This window comes from Mauremys reevesii, linkage group 11 (assembly GCF_016161935.1).
Source record: "Mauremys reevesii isolate NIE-2019 linkage group 11, ASM1616193v1, whole genome shotgun sequence".
NCBI lineage: Eukaryota > Metazoa > Chordata > Testudines > Geoemydidae > Mauremys > Mauremys reevesii.
The window spans coordinates 34,303,785-34,320,580 of record NC_052633.1 but is presented as its reverse complement, the minus strand read 5'-3'; the positions used below and the strand labels follow the sequence as shown (position 1 = coordinate 34,320,580).

Sequence of the window (16,796 nt, the reverse complement as noted above, 5' to 3'; positions counted from 1 at the left end):
AAAAATAAGAGAATGAAAAAAAAATCAGATAGTATTGTCTTTTAAATTCTGTTTATAAAATTAGAAATGCAAAGAGTAACAGATCATCCTGTGTAAGGACTAGTTATAATACATGAGCTAGTGTGGTGTGAAATACTTACTTTCCACAAACAGCTTTGCTTTGCACTCCAATTGTCCTACTACAGCTGTGTATTCTCCAGCATCAGAGGGAGATATATTCTGCAACATCAGCTTGTGAACTTTCCTTTGAGAGATCATTCTGTACTTGTCACTTGACTTAATCTCAACATTTTTGTGGAACCATTTGATTGGTATGGTATCATGGGAAACACTCAATTCAAAGGAAACAGTGGCATTTTCCAGAGCAGTCACATCCTTTGGCTTTTTGATTATTTTAACAGCTTAAGGAAGAGAATTACAACAGTTTATTCATACTTGTGATTTCAATTTTAAATCAGTCATTAGACTAATTGCTGAAATGCTCACAAATTGACTTACTTTCAACGTGGAGTCTGGCATTGGCACCTAACCTTCCAAGCTTAAAATTGTAAATGGACTCATCAGTGATAACACAATTTTTCACTTGCAGTGTGTAAACAGTTCCTTTCACTGTAATCTCATATTTATCATCTGATTTAAGTTCAATGCCATTTTTGATCCACTGAACTTTAACATCAGGATGGGTGAGTTCCACAGAAAAAACTGCATCTTGTGTTTCTGTTACAGTTAGGTTCTTTAGTGTCTTCTTTATTTTAACAGCTAGAAAAACAATTACCAATAAAGCTGAAAAAGCAAACTGAAACTCAAAGACAGTTAAATATTGTCATTTTACAAAACATGTTCTGATCCACTTTTATTTTAAGATCCAAAGACACACTTCACATGCATATCATGGTCACCAACCCCTGCCCCCCTCCCAAAAACCCCAAAACAAAACAGATTTCCCAGCACCTATAGGCATCTAAGATTAACATAGTTTTTCTGTATTTAAAATGCTACTATACAATTAGCAAATGTTGACATTTTAATGGCTTACAGCATATACCGAATATGTTTTTATCAAAATATTATGTTAAATTCTAACATGGAACATCCAAAAATTTTATCCATTTATTGCCTCAAACATCATGCATTTTAAATACAAAAGACAGTTTGTAATGATGATGATGTATATCCAGGAGCGCCAACAGCTTTTTTGGCGCCGTAGGCAGCGGAAGGTCCCGCCCCCGAAATACCGCTGACGACCGGGGTGGCTGAAGATCCGGCTGCCACAGTCACTGCCCCCCAAATGTTAGTGCCCTAGGTGACCGCCTAGGTCACCTAATGGGTTGCGCCGGCCCTGTGTATATCATACTTAGTTTTATTTTGTATCTTAGGGCCTGAGCCAAAGGACATTGACCTCAATGATCTTTGAATTAAGCCCTTAAAAGTATCAAATCAGGATAGAATTACTGACCTTCAACCTTCAATTTGGCAGATGTTTTTGAAGATGCCACTTTGTAGGTATATTCACCCATATCATCTAGCTTGGTGACTGGAATATTAAGTCTCCTCTTTAAGCCATCTGATTCACTTCGGAGGTGATCGGTCATAGATAATGGTTTACCATCCTTCAACCACTGGCCATCAGAATCAGGATTTGCCACCTCACATTCAAAAACAGCTTCTTGGGATTCAGCCACTGTTAGATCGGTGAGAGGCTTTGCAATGGCACCACCTGTTGGGAAGCAGAAGCATGAATTATTTGTTCAGTGTTTCGGCTGTCTCATTAGATTATTTCCCCCCCTATACTGAAATGCAGCTTTGCTGAATTCCACTGGCTACACAGATTCTGAGGACAACATACTGCCTTCATTTGTGCATCATTCTACATTATGGTCCCGATTTAACAAAGCATTTAAACACCCACCTAAGAGCTGCTGAATCAAAGCCAAAAAGAGAACAGAAAAAATAAGATAGAGAAAGAGAGACAAACCTCAGAAAAAAGGAGAAAAGAAAAAAAGAGTAGAGAAAGGTATAGCAAGAGCAAAATTGCTAGGTGCTGTTTCAAAATATGTAAATTGCTTATTACATTGGGCACATTTTTTAAAAATCAAAGTGTAACACTTTTTGGGATTTAAGCCTACTAACCTGCTACTATAAGCTTCCCAGACGTTTTCTTTTCTCCAGCGTAAAATGTGTATTCACCTTCATCATCTTTCATCATGTTGACGACTGTCAATTTATATATTTTGCCACGTGCTTCGATTTTGTATTTAGGACTAGGCTTGAGCTCTTGGTCTTTGAAGTGCCATAAAACATCAATACTTGCATGAGATAGCTCAACCTCAAAGGATACATTCTGAGTTTCAGTGCATGTGATGTCATGAAGGCCTCTAATAATCTGAATTTCTGTAAAACAAGTTCATTAGAAATATTAGTCACGACCACTTTATTATATTAGCAAGCAATATTTTAAGAACTACTGTGCATCTTAATAAATACCTACTTTCTACTGTAAGATTGCAACTGGTTTCAACTTTGCCAACCATCAGTTTGTATTGTCCTTCATCTGATGCATAGGTCCTGGTAAGCACTAGCCTTTGTTTAGTGCCTTTGCAGACAGCTTGTAGACGGTCATCAGGCTTTATCTGTTGATCGTTTAGGTACCATTTGGATGAAGACACATCAGGGACTGAAACTTTGCATTCAAAGACAGCTTTTGTTCCTTCAACAGTGTGAACATCTTTTAGTGGCACCACTATGTCCACACCTGGCAAGTCACAAAAATATTAATGTAACCCCCCCCTTAAATTAACAAGAAATAAAGCAAACAAATTACCACCCATGCCTTTGAAAAAGCATTGGACTGGCTAACAATAGTCACTTACTATAAACAGAGACTCGTCCAGTGGTTGAAAGAAGAAGACTGGGAATATTAAAGGAGTAATTTCCACTATCTTCCTTTGTTACATCTTCAACTAACAACATATGTGACTGCTTGTCTAGCACAACGTGCACACGGTCATTTGGCTGAATTTCAATACCGTCCTTCATCCAGACACCTTCAACATTTTCTAGGGAGACTTTAACTTCAAGTTGCACAATATCACCCTCACAGACTTTCTGATCAGTAAGTCCTTGAAGAATAGTTACAGGACGAGCTATGAAATATGAAAGAAAAATAAATTAATCCTCATGACAGATAAGCAAAATAATTACTCTTAAATCTGTAGGAAAGAAGGGGTATGTGATTAGAAAGGCTTACGCTTCATCTTCAGTTTGCAACTGGTCTTTTTGCCATCTACAACAAAGCTGTACTCTCCTTGGTCTTCCTTACTAACATCTTTAACAGTGAGAATTTGACGACCACGCCGGGATGTAATAATGTATTTACTATTGGATGTGAGCTCCACATCGCCACAATACCATTTCCCCTCCACATCTTCAGGAGAAATCTCGCATTCAAGCTCGCCTGAGAAGGACTCTGGGACTTCAATATCCTCAAGTTCTTTAACAAACTCAACAACGGCACCTGCATTAGAACATAAACACATTCACAAATTATTTTTTTAAAGAGTTTTATGAAACATTTCTTATAAAAACATTTGGTTTTAAAGATGCAAACTTGCATTTAAATCAAATATTATTTTTAAACCCTGAACATAAAATAATATTCAGGCTTTCATGTTGCATTAAAAATATAAACATAGTGTAAACATTTCTTCAATGTTCTATGCAGCAAAATGCATGCTGCTATGTTAATTAGAGATAGCTGATTTCTTCCTGGAAGATTTCACTATAAAAACATTGAGTGATAATAAAACTTTCATTCCTACCTTCAACAATAAGCTTAGCAGTTGTTTTTACAGTTTCATCTTCTACCAATGCACAGCTGTAGTCCTCAGCATCTAACATGTCAATCATTAGTACAGAAAGAAAGTGACCTTTTCTGTCAGAGTGCATCCTGTATTTGTCTCCAGAAAAAATTTCTATTCCATTTTTATACCATTTCACTTTGATAAAGGGTTCTGAGGTTTCACATTCAAAGGTTGCCATGGAATCTCTCTCTTTAGCAACAACATCTTGTAAATTTTGCGTGAAACGTATCAACTGTTTGGCTGCAAAATAAAAAAATATTGAGAGTTGATAACCTGTGGACTACAAAGACAAACACATTTTGTTAATGAACAGGGTACATTAAAGGGATTTACACATTACCTTGTACTAGCAAGAAAGCATGGCTTGAAGTTTCACCAGCTATATTGATTGCTTTCACCATGATGCTGGCAGAGTCCTCAGCTGTTACATCTCTGATGACCAATTCACAAACATTATCTTCAGGCCAGTACCAATATATCCGATCAGACCGCTCAATCTGTACACCATTTCTGAACCACTGGCATTCAGGGTCTGGTTTCCCTACTACTCTAACACGGAAATGTGCATCGCTATCTTGGGCTACTGTCTGGCTTTGAATTCGTTCAAGTATCTTAGGAGCCTCCATACTTGGACTAAGCTCAAGCCTCTCTGGTTTGATAGCTGGAATGGTGAGTTCGCCTTCAGCAAGAAGTATTTTCTTCTCTTCCTCGGTTAAGTCTTTGGTCCAGTGAAGAAGTTCCTCTTTTGTCTTTTTAAGCATTTCTTCATATGATTCATCTTTTTTGCGAGACTTAAGCTCCACAGCAGTAATGGCTTCATAATAGCCCTCCTCTGTCCTACGCTTGAATTTACTGCGCAGCTCTTCAGTCTCTTCTGTTAGCTTCTCATGAGTGATTCTCTCAGCCCTTTTTAGCTTCACCACCTCTTTGGTAGTTGCCTCAGCAGGCTTGTCTACCTTTTGTACTTCAAAGAGAAGTTTGCCAGGCTCTGTTACTGCTGGCTCATGCCTGGGTTCAGGTGCCCGGCGAAGGACAGATCTGAAATCTTCCCTCTGTTGGATTTCAAGTTTCACTTTATGTTCCGTTACCCCCTCTGGATTTTCTGCTGTAACCTTCACTTCACCTGTATCGTATGATTTACAGTCCACGATATCCAGGTAATAGATACCATCATAGCGGAGTCTAAACCTTTTGCTTTTACGAATTAGCTGCCCATTGAGATACCAATTGACTTTGGGCTGTGGATAGCCTGTGACACGGCAGCGGAATCGCGCAGTTTCACCCTCCAGAACTCTTGCAGGCTCAGGGACCAAAACTATTTCTGGCGTTTGCTTCTCTTTTTGGTCATCTGTCACTCCAGCAAGGGCCCCTTCATGGGCCATTCTTTCCATCTCTTCAATTCGCTGCAGTCCCTTCCTGCCTTCCGGCAACTGAGTTTCTTCCACAAGGCTTTTCTCATCTTTAACGATAAGAGTAGCCGATGTGTGGTCAGTACCATATTTGTTACTTGCCCTGCAAGTGATCACTCCACTGTCTCTAGGATAGGCTACTCCATAATCCAGACTGCAGTATCCAAATTCATTAATCATGCGGAGTCTATTGGCTGCCTCTAGTGGCTTGCCATCATGTAGCCACTCGACCACCATAGTGGGGTCACCAATTGGTGTCAGTCTGCAGTCAAAATGAGCTGGTCCAAAGCATCTGAGCCTCAGTGAAGTGAGTTTCTTCTTAAAGAATGGCTTTTGTTGTTTCTCTTTGTCATAAAGGTCTCCCTCCTCCCATTGTTCTTGACCATAACGCAAATGGAGAGGCTCAAGCTCAGGTGCTGCAATCTCCTTTGCTCTGTATGTTCCCCTTGGAATGATTAATTTCCTTTCTGGTTCAGGTTCTGCAAATTCCACTTCGACATTTACCTTGCACCGTGTAGTGTCGCGCCCCGCTTTATTGATAGCAGTGGCGGTATACCATGCAGCATCATGCTTGACAGTGGACTCAATTTTAAGTGCAGCTTCTCCTTTAGTTCCCTCAATTCTGAAATATTAAAAAAATATACATGATTTTCTCACATATTTCCTTCACAATTAGGTTCCATCCCAAAACCCTTAAGCAGGCAAAATTCTGGTGGAATCAAAAATAATACTTAATCATGGTAGTGCCTAATGACCAGCCAAGAATGTGGCCTCATTATGCTAGGCACTGTATAAACATAAAGTAGTAATCTTTAGTGATTTTGAAATCAGTACAAGTTTAATCTATTAGAGGACTGTAGATACAGAAAGCTAGTGGAGGCTCTTTTTCTATTCGGTTTTAAGTTTTATTGAAACTTACATAATATAAATGTACAGAAACATGCAAAAGGCAGGCCTGAGCCTGTAAGTTATTGCACACATTTAGGGCCAGATTCAACTTCATTGAAGTCAGTGGAAAGACTCCCATAGTCTTCAAAGGCCATCGGATCAGGCCCTTAGTACTCACAATGGGAACTCTCAATTCCCATCTACTACATTCTTTGGGAGTTGGAGACACTCAGCCAAAGCTAGGAGGCACTTAGTACCTTGCAGGACCAGGCTTATTGATATCTTTACATATCATCTTTTTAGGAAGCACTTACTTGATCTTTGGGTATTTATGAGGTACAATGATATCGCTGTTCTTCAACCATACAATGTCAGGATTAGGGTTACCAGTAGCTTTCACTGACATTTTCAGTTTAGTACCTTCTTTGACACTAACATTCTTCAGCCTTTCTACAAAATGTGGTTTCACTAGATGTTCTTGAGCTGAAAGAGCAATAAAGAAGTGATCCGACACAGAAATTGAAATAGAGGTTTCTATACATAACAATTATAGAGTTCTTTCCAAAATGTGCAGAATAAATACCTTCCACTGTCAAGGTCATAGAGATCGTAGCTTTGCCTGCCCTGTTCTGAGCAATGACAGTCCATTCACCAGAATCATCAGGACTAGTATGGACAATGATCATTGACTGTGTGCCATCTTCTTTAACTACTATTTTATGAGTATAGTCATTAACAACTTGTTGACCTGCAGAAAGAGACAATTTTTTTTACACCCAGTACTGTTTCCCAACATGGAAAATACTATATTTTTTCTAGATAATTATACTATGAAAATAAATTGAGATACCATTATGAAACCAGTATGTTTCTGGCATGGGTCTGCCAACTACTTTTAGGTCAAATCTCGCCGTCTGCCCCTCTGCACATTTAAAGGAACTAGGTTTCAACACAAAAACTGGCTTATACAATCTCTCCAGTTGTCCTTCATCAGTTTCATCTAGTCTGCGGGCAGGAGAACGAGATGGAGAACTACGGGCTGGAGAACGGCTCGGGGAACGGGGAGAAAGAGACCTGAGGAAGGAACAAAAAAGCTGTGCTATAGCAATGATGCCTAGAACCAAGCTAAAGCAATATATAATTCATCTTCTGTGCCTAGTATATTAAAACATGTTAAAATCAATTTACCTAGGGCAAAAGGTGAGGTAAAATTATTATTTGTAGTTTGTTTCCTTTTGTCTAATCAATATGAAGAATCTGTGCAATGTCAAATAATATTACAATTCTATACTTACAGCAATATTTATTTTTCACATACACAAACGCACACACGGTGTGCAGTATACAGAAACACACAGAGTATTTATCTATAACTGGATGAGTTCTCTGACCACTGAAATGTAGCAATCTCTGTGGTGGAAGGCAAGAGCTGTTTAACAGTGCAGTGCACAATAGGTAAAATCCCAAGTGAGGAGCAATATATTATTTAAATTGAGAGGCTTTAAGTAGACAGGGTGTGGTTACTAAGGTTATAAAACCAATACCTTGCTTAGACCTATTATCTGGAAGATGGTACCTCCAGAATCACATTGCCCTATAGCAACGGGGATTTGGTTCATATTGACCCACAGAACAAAGTGCCACTTATTGAATCAACATCAGTATTTCCAACAGCATGGAGGGCTGACAGTCTAAACTTGTTTAGCTTGGACTACATGATAGGATCACTAGACACTGTTTATTTGTAGTGGACTGGAATGAACATGAGACTTGCATATTACCCTGTACTTACCGATATCTTTTCATAACATCTGGTGCTGGCATATAACCTGGAGCTCCAACTGGTGCAACAGGTTCAATGTACAGCTTTGCAGAGCAAATGGCATTTCCTTTAACATTGCTAGCAAAGACTGTATAAATTCCTTCATCTTCAGGCAACACAACAGGTAAATGTAGACTAGCGCTGCCATCTTGCAGAACTTCCATGTAGTAGCGCTCTCCATGCTTAATGCGTTTACCATCCTTGTACCACGCAATCTGCACAAATAGTAAAAATCGGAGTAAATCCTCATGGAGATTAGAATACAGTAATGTGTACCCATGTAGGTTACTTAGGACTCTGCTAGGTCTTTCCCACTACTTTTCAACTATTGCACAACCGTAACCAACATGTAGTTGGCAAACAATTTTACTTGAAATAAGTAAGAGTAAAGAACAGCTTTTTGCAGTGACCCATGATATGAAAATCAGTATCCAATATAAAATACAGCATTGTGATACATAAACAGAAACAAGCCAGATTCACTACTAAGTGACCACTTCTCTGTGACACTCTGTGATGCCTGAGTAGCGCAATACTTTGCCATAGCATACTGGTGAATCTAGCACATTTCCTTATCCAGAACTATTGCACAAATCTACAAAAGGGAAACTCAGCTTGATGGGAGAACAAAGGACTAAAAAAATGTACATTGTTTTTGGAATTTGTGGTTTTCTAGCTGAGTAGGATAAAGGAGGGGTTCTCTGACAGTGAGCTACCACATTCAGTAAGTTTCTACATATAAAAGCAGGCCTGTTTCATAGGTAGATATAATTAAAAACAATATCTGTGTGATTTATATTGTACATTTATACACATTGGTATACCTTGGGTAATGGATATCCAGTCATCTTACAATGGAAAGTAACAGCCATTCCCTCAAATATTCTATAATTCTTTAATCTTAAATCAAATCCTGCTTCAACTGTTTCAGATTCAGGAATATCAACCACCATCTCTTCTCTGTCTTCCTCCAGGAGTTCTTCTAGGGTGGTCTTAATAATTCTGTATTCAATTTCTTTGATAAGTCTTTCTTCAAAGGAAGAAATGTGGAATTCCTATGCAAAAAGAAAACAGTTTTGTGATAGATTTTGTAGAACAGACTTTACAGTTTGTACAATAACTGATTTCTTACATTTGTGAAACTAAATAAAAAGACTTGAACTGCTCCAATCTCAATTTAAAATGACTGAAATACTTACCTGTTCATCTACAAAAGTCCGGATCTGCACAGTGTCTTTTGCCATTTTCTTCCTAATTAGAGCTTGTTCTTTTTCATATTCTTTTTCATAGTCAGCATATAAAATAGCTGGGGCTATCTCAGCCACTTTAGGTTCTTGTATATATGCAGTCACCTGAGTTTGGTACATCATTTCTTGTTGCGATTTTATGTAGACCTCATAATCAGCTAGGAGTTAATTACACATTAATTCTGGTAAGCCACTGTCCATTTTACTGGCATAAATGTAGAAACAAGCTGCAGAAGTTATCAATTAGTATGTATTATTTTAAACAGTTTCAGGGGGTGGTGGAACAAGTGCACATCCTGATGCTCTGTGAGAATCATTACAACAGATAGATGCTCTATTCAGTCTTGATTAAAACGTCATAATTTATATGTTCTAAGACAGGTGTTCTTAATTACAGACCACTTCTAAAGAGAGAGCTCATCAGCTCTCAGCCTCCTAACCATACCTTACACCTTCCCTCTGGGAACTACGGTACTTGATGAATATCTATGCAGATATCTAAATAGTCTAAATTAGTTTATTTTTCTAAAGCACATCTCCCAGCTCCTTAGTTAGTTTCCTTTCCTCAGAACCCCAATGCCAACCTTCAAAGCCCCATATACTGTGCAGAATATTAAGAGCTCTGCAAGAGGAGAGGCTCCTGCAGCTATGCTGAATAGGAGAGTCTAAAACTCTGCATGAGCCTAAGGTTAAATATTCTCTCCCTCCTGCAGAAATCCTCAGTGCCACAGAAAAGTAGCTGTAGGCACTCTTCCTCCTGCAGAGCTCCCAGTACCTTCTCTTTCTCTGGGGTAAGGAGAGGAGTGTGGAAGAGAGCTAGGCCCATGTGCCATTCCTTACCATCTGCTTCTACAGAAGTGAACACTTTGGGTGAAATCCTGGCCCCACTGGAATCAAAGGGAAGCCAAGATTTCACCCTGTGCCCTGCAAGTGGTTCTGTACATCATTGTGGTTTGACAACTGCTATGAAAGTGCCCATAGATTCAGGACCTCCTTTAGGAGACTCACTTAAAATAAGAATGCCTCCATTTTGAAACTATTTAATGGCTCAGAAAGAAAAAGAAGCTACTGCAATACCTCATCGACCATTGTGACCAGTCTGTTTTTATTATATCAAACTGAATGGCACCAACTTGCTAATCTTAAAGCAAGCTTAAGAAACTCCAGTCTTATTCTTCCATCTTTTTATCACTAACTTTTTTGTTAATCCTTCCTCCCCCACTATCCATGCACATACATATACCTTCTTCCAGTAAAGAGGCTGATGCAGAAGCTTCTCCATGCTTATTGCGAATAACAATAGTGTATTCTCCGGCATCATCAGCAAAGGTCATCGAAATTTCAAGTCTGCATTCCCCAGTCTCTTTTTTGTAACTCACTTTGTGTCTTTAGGAACATAGAAAACACAAATTCTCCATAATTCTGATTAGCAGAACTCTTAGCATATTTACTTTTTGAAAGATCTATGACTATTACTCCTCGAAAAAGCCAATGTTTTGATAAATTTTTAGGCCAATATCAACTCAGTGGAATAGTAGAACAACATAAAAGAAATAACAATACTGTGACCAGAGCTCAATTATACCCTATACCTATAATAATAATTGAACTCAGAGACAAAAGGCAGTACTGAAGTCTTGAGGATTCCATTATATATACACACAATATAGCCTTCCCAATATCAGAATTTTTATATACAGGGAGCTTTATTTTTGGCAACATCATTCCCATCATTTTCTGTAGGTGATTATATCATGATACATTTCAAGAGTGCCAGAAAATGTACTCAGATGGCTCCTTCACTAAATATTTCCTCAATTCTATAGAATACTGCAGAGAAAATTCAAACCAAAGTGTTTCTCTCTTTTCTATAAATTAATGTGTATGTTGATTTTTAGCTCAACCTTGTATTTATAATTGTTTTTCTAGCTTTTTTAAATATATGCTTTATAACCCACCAGAGGAAACATTGCATCCCATAACGGAGAAGAATGGCCTGATGGGTTTCATATACTTATATGTTCAGAAACTTAGGGCCATATTAATTCCTGATGACACCACACTGAAATCAGTGGGGTTACACTAGGAATAGAATTAGTTCCCAGCAGATAACTGAATTCTAATATGTGTCAAATCTACAGAAGTATCTTTTGCATATCAGAGAAAGAACAATGTTTAAGTAGCTTATATACCTGTAACCAGTAGTAAGAGGTACCCCGGCTTTTTTCCAGTAGATGTGTGGCTTTGGGTTGCCGCCAATTTGGCACTCAAAAATGACACTTCCACCTTCAACTAATTTCCGAATTACAGGTTTGGTTATAAAATAAGGAGCCGCAGCTTCTCCAAACACTTCTTGTTCTGCAATAGTGGTATCTTCCATTACCACATCTTTTGACTCCATATAGCTGGAAGAAGATTTCAAAGAAGGCAAATGAGCTGATGCAGAAGGAAATCATAAATAAATAAAATGGAAGTAACTAATAATCACAATAGGAGCAGTCTGCTTAGAAAAGTAACTTTACCGTTTCTCTTCTGTGACAGCCTTCACAGAAACTGCTTCTCGGCTCTCGATCTCGTCAGAAACTGTAAGAAAAATATGATAATGTTGATGCCAAAATATGTTAATGTTGATAATATTTTAGAAGTGGACAAAACAGCTAGGAAGGAGGGTAGTTTTGCTGGCTGACTTTAAGGCTCAGGTACTTGCACTGGGACAGTGAATCAGGAATCTTAGCTTGCTCATAACTGGCACCCAGGTGACATGGGGAGCCTCACTCCTGGCCCCTTAAACCCAGACTGGCTGTAACAGTCATAATCAACATTCCTGAGCTATTTAGTACCCTTCACCCTTAATGTTTTTCTCTCTTGCATATTATTGGGCTGTGCCGTTGTTGTTTCTGTGGTATTTTCCAATCTGATATGACCTATATGGCCAATATAGTGGGGCATGGGACATGGGTGTGCTGTAATGTTCCTTTGGTATGTGGGTTTTGGATTGTCTTGAATATAGCTCAGTAACAAAGCAAACTCTCTCTCCTCCTCTCATATACTTGTGATGATCCTTGAGTATGCGTACAGGGGCCCTTACCATTTATTCCTTCCATGTAGGATTGCATTTTTAGGACCCTTACTAGTGCGAGATGGTCTTGACACTAGAGGCTGAAATATTTGTCACTGATGGTTGGGAGTAGGAGGACCCCAGAATAGTTGGGAGATGGGGAATATGTCTATCTCTTCCTCAAAATAGGCATCAACCCAGCCATTATCTGTAGTGATGGGACTAATGTGAAGGTGGCAGGCCCACGTATCTCTGAGTGAAAACAGGGATGGGGATGCTGCCAGTAGTGTACAATACTAATGGATAGTCCTTGGTTTTTGCCCTAGGCAACACAAAATCTTTTATTAGGTGAAGAGACTAGGTGGGAGTTGCTGGCAGGTTTAGCAGCCCTGGACGCTGCCATGGGCAAATCAAGACACCTGCAGCTGCCAGAAATACTAGCTCTTGGGTATAGAGAAGTTGTAATGAAGCCATTTTGACTGAGCAAACTGTTTGTATTCTTGTTGTGAGAAATCTACTTGCCCTGCACATGTAAGTGGCATGAACTGCTGACAGTTCCAGCTGCATTGGTAGCAGTGCAAGTAAATCTTCCACTGTCTTCTGCAAAGGCTTCACGAATCACAAGGCGAGCAACTCCTGCTTTGAAGGTAATCTGGAAGTCTATGGAACTCTCAATCTGATAGTCTTCTCTGTACCATGACACAGTCGGGGCTGGATGGCCAGAGATGTAGCACTCCAAAGTGACAGATTCGCCTTCAATAACAGTAATGTTTTTCAGACCCTGTATCACACAAAAGTATTTATACAATGAATATGACTCTTCACTAGTAAATAAATCATTTCAACTGTATGATAAAACAGTCCTGAAACTTACAATTCAGCATCTATATCAAAATGAGGCACTGATGTGCAGTGCCCCAAATAAATCAGAGAGAAGAGACATTTTCAAACTACAGCTTTTGAAGCTGGAGTTGGGCTGTCTGAATATGTTACTCTTCACAGGGAAAATCTAAAGGGAACTTGATCTTTGTGAGATACTTGTGAGAATTCACTTGTTCAGCAAAGATCATTCTGATAGGTCACATGGCTACAGAGACTGGCAACCAACTACAGACCTGAGAGATGGTGTCAGAGCTCCAGAGAGCAACTGAATGTAATGAATACATGACAAAAGGGAGGTGAAACAAAGCATATCTTAAAAGGAATGAAAGGCAAAACAAAGTAACTCTTATCTAAATTTTCACTACTTACTGAGACTAAGGTTGGTGGGGAAGCAGGGACTTCTGCTGGCTCAGGAACTCTAGCCATTTCAGTTACCTAGGACATTTAAAGCAGAGTTACTAAACATGCCACAAAGAGACAGAAATAAATGGTAGACACACCAGAATTGATGTAGGAAAAGGTTTCCTTGCAGAGAGTATCTGCTGCTTGCTGTGACAAAGTGATGTTAGGATCTTAGAAATGCTTGCGCAAAACAAGTATCACAACTTACGATAGACAAAGCTCAGTAGGGATATTTTAAAAGAATAAGCTTGTAACGAGGGAAGCTCTAAACACACTGGATTACTCTATTGTTTCTAAGATGCAAGTCAGTCAAGATGATTTTGGAATTCACTTAATGACAAACCTTTGCTTCACCTTCTTGCATTAATTCAATGTGTTCTTCCCGTACCACACCACCTGTAATGCTCACACTTATGTCTCTTTTGGTCTCAACATCATAACGACTCTTATAGGCGTCAGCTGCCTCTCCAAAGGGAAATTGTGGAGAGACAACCTTCTCTGCCATCATTTTGGTTTCAGGTGGTTTTACTTGTGGTGATTTCACAGGTCTGGTGATCTTTTGAACAGAAGTTGCTGATAACTCTTTTTCCAGAGTAGCCATAGCAGATCCTGCTATTGAAACCTAACCAGTCCAAGAGAAAGAAAGTTACAGTTGTGTTACTCTTATTTTCAAAAGATGCACTATGTATTTCCCAAGCAAGTCAGTATGAAATATTACATACGACTGTTACTTTCTTATTCACATATTTATTGACATTAGATAACCAACATAAAGACACTTTCAACCTTCCTATGCTGTAAAATAACATAGCTTTAAAAATATATATGCTTGTATGCAGACTTAAAGTTGTATAGCATTTGAAAGTATTCTATTATATTGTGTTAGAATTTTGTTCTTTAAACAGCAACATAGCTCTTAAAGGGAATGTGCTCTATTGCTTTCTAGGCTTGAACTCAGATTTTCACTAAGGCATCACAGAACTAATTATATGCCAGGAAGTGATTAAAATATCTCAAGAGATTTCGAAGTGCAACCTTTATGCATAACTAAGTTGGACTGTGTCTCTAATTTTAAAAAAAAGGAGTTGACAAAACTCCTCAAACAGTAGAAAGGAAAAAGTAACATGAAATTAATGCAAAATCACATGGTTCTTTATGGGGCCATAAAATATAGTTTGGATTAGGGATGTAGAACATGTTAATTCCTAAACTGGTTTAGTATGCAGTAAAACAACTGCAAAATAAAAAAAAAGTACTGCTATTTAAGTATTATTTCTTTAATATGAGAAGTTGAGCATGAATCAGGATTTTTTACCTACCCTTTAAACAGGGTGAAGGTGTATGCCAGGCATGTAGCATTTTATTGTAAATACCACAAGTTCTAGCTGCATTCCGAATATATGAAATGGTTGGGGTTTTAAAAAAATACCCAATAAAATCACTTTTTGGCAGGATTTCATTTATTTGCACTATTATATTTTACTTACTAGGGAACAGGGCAACACAAATAAAAGATAGCACAACCTCTTCCCCCACTTGGGAGTAACACAGTATTGTATGGGGAGGGGGAAGGAGGGACATCAATATGGGGGAAATGAGGTATCAGTTATTTTAACTGAGCTTGCTGTTTGCCCAACACCCTTCCTCCACTTCTTACCTCGTAAGTATGATCTGGTTTAGGAACAGTAATTTTTGAAACTGTAAAATGAGGACTTGCTGTCCGGGGACGTGTGTGTTCCACAAGAACTGCTTTTTCAGTTCTGGTTTCTTCTGTTCTTTTAATCTACATTTACCAATAAAATGTTTGGTGAGTATGTTGTGCTAGTCACCAAATTGCAAAAGAAAAAGTTTCATTAAAAAAAAAACAACAGCCAGCCAGAGAAAGAGTGCAATATAAACCAAGTCTAACCTGTGTTGATATATGCATTCCCATTTTTTCAGTGGTGGAAACTTTTGTTTCAGAAGGAACATGTACTGGTTTGGTGACAACATGACGTTCGGTTGGCACCTCAACAACGTGACCTGTCATAGTACGCTCTTTATATCCATATTCCAAAGCTGTCTGCTCAGCATAGCCTTCTTCAGCACGCTCTAGCTCCCAGGGCTCTCTAACACGTGCATGATCAACTGCAGCAACAACTGTAGCTACAGCTTCAGCCTTTTTGTAAGCTCCAATCTAAAGGTAACATTTACAGAATTCATACAAGTACGCATGGTGATGACAAAAATTTGTCTATCTGGCAAATACACAGTACATACATGTTATAGACAGACAGAAAATGTACATATGTTATATAGTATTGAAAATATATAAGACTGTATTTATCTACATGTGCATTTCATAGTCACTAGTTGTAAATATATATTTATACTGAATAGAAATACATCCACACTGTGCACATGCATATTTCTATATACTGTACACAATGTATATTAAATACTTTGCTGTCACATTTATGACTATGGTACGGTATGTATTATATTTAAAAAGCTATAATTTCTGACAGCTGCACATAATTCTATATCAGACATTACTAAGAAAAATGGTCAAAGTATGTATATGATGTTTGATGTGCAAACACTGCATGGTCCATTCATGCACAATGAACCTTAGGAAATATATAGCTGTAACTTCAATGCATGGAAAAGTTGTGCTAATGTATTTTACAAGTTCCTAATAGGGAAGGATAACTTTGAGTATTTTGGTAAAAGGGAAGTGGTGCTTTTGTGCCAGGATATAACTTGTTTTTAACTTCCTGATCCATAATTGGTTTCACACTTGATGTCAGTGTAATATCTCCATTATCAAGTTTTGGTCAGCAGCAGATATTTGAGTAGCAACTGCTGCTGTTTTTTCAGTATTATAATTAACCCAGATACAGTATATAGTAAATGAGCATGTGAAAAAATTAACTTTTAAATAATAAATTGCCTTCATTCACCCATTCTACATACAGCTTTAAAAACAGTTCACCACGTGAAGTAATATCTCTAAGCTAGGTCAGACAGATTGTCTGCAAAATTTATTTTACTATTGACAGGGCCAGTGCAACCATTTAGGCACCCTAGGCAGTCACCTAGGGTGCTGGGATTTGGGGGGCGCCATTTTCTTCGGCAGCGACCGCGGCGGCTGGATCTTCGGCTGCCGTGGTTGCCGCCGGCATTTAGGCGGAGGGAGCTGGGGCAGAGAAGCGCAGGGAGGGCCGCCTGCAACAAGGAAGGGTGGTG

At 38.6% G+C, this 16,796-nt stretch overlaps 1 protein-coding gene across 1 annotated transcript in view; it reads right to left on the bottom strand.

Moving 5' to 3' along the window:
* Positions 1-16,796, bottom strand: part of TTN (titin) — a 308,399-nt gene that overhangs the window by 270,659 nt on the left and 20,944 nt on the right. The window contains exons 13-35 of the mRNA XM_039494704.1: positions 15,478-15,744; positions 15,226-15,351; positions 13,912-14,190; positions 13,536-13,601; positions 12,807-13,065; positions 11,749-11,809; positions 11,419-11,631; positions 10,470-10,612; positions 9,179-9,384; positions 8,804-9,034; positions 7,950-8,194; positions 7,008-7,231; positions 6,741-6,905; positions 6,472-6,640; positions 4,201-5,891; positions 3,819-4,100; positions 3,248-3,514; positions 2,871-3,143; positions 2,489-2,752; positions 2,131-2,391; positions 1,457-1,717; positions 499-759; positions 141-401 (exon numbers count right to left, since the gene is read on the bottom strand). Of these exons, the coding sequence (XP_039350638.1) occupies positions 141-401; positions 499-759; positions 1,457-1,717; positions 2,131-2,391; positions 2,489-2,752; positions 2,871-3,143; positions 3,248-3,514; positions 3,819-4,100; positions 4,201-5,891; positions 6,472-6,640; positions 6,741-6,905; positions 7,008-7,231; positions 7,950-8,194; positions 8,804-9,034; positions 9,179-9,384; positions 10,470-10,612; positions 11,419-11,631; positions 11,749-11,809; positions 12,807-13,065; positions 13,536-13,601; positions 13,912-14,190; positions 15,226-15,351; positions 15,478-15,744 (6,475 nt within the window). The remainder of the gene's footprint in view (positions 1-140; positions 402-498; positions 760-1,456; positions 1,718-2,130; positions 2,392-2,488; positions 2,753-2,870; positions 3,144-3,247; positions 3,515-3,818; positions 4,101-4,200; positions 5,892-6,471; positions 6,641-6,740; positions 6,906-7,007; positions 7,232-7,949; positions 8,195-8,803; positions 9,035-9,178; positions 9,385-10,469; positions 10,613-11,418; positions 11,632-11,748; positions 11,810-12,806; positions 13,066-13,535; positions 13,602-13,911; positions 14,191-15,225; positions 15,352-15,477; positions 15,745-16,796) is intronic.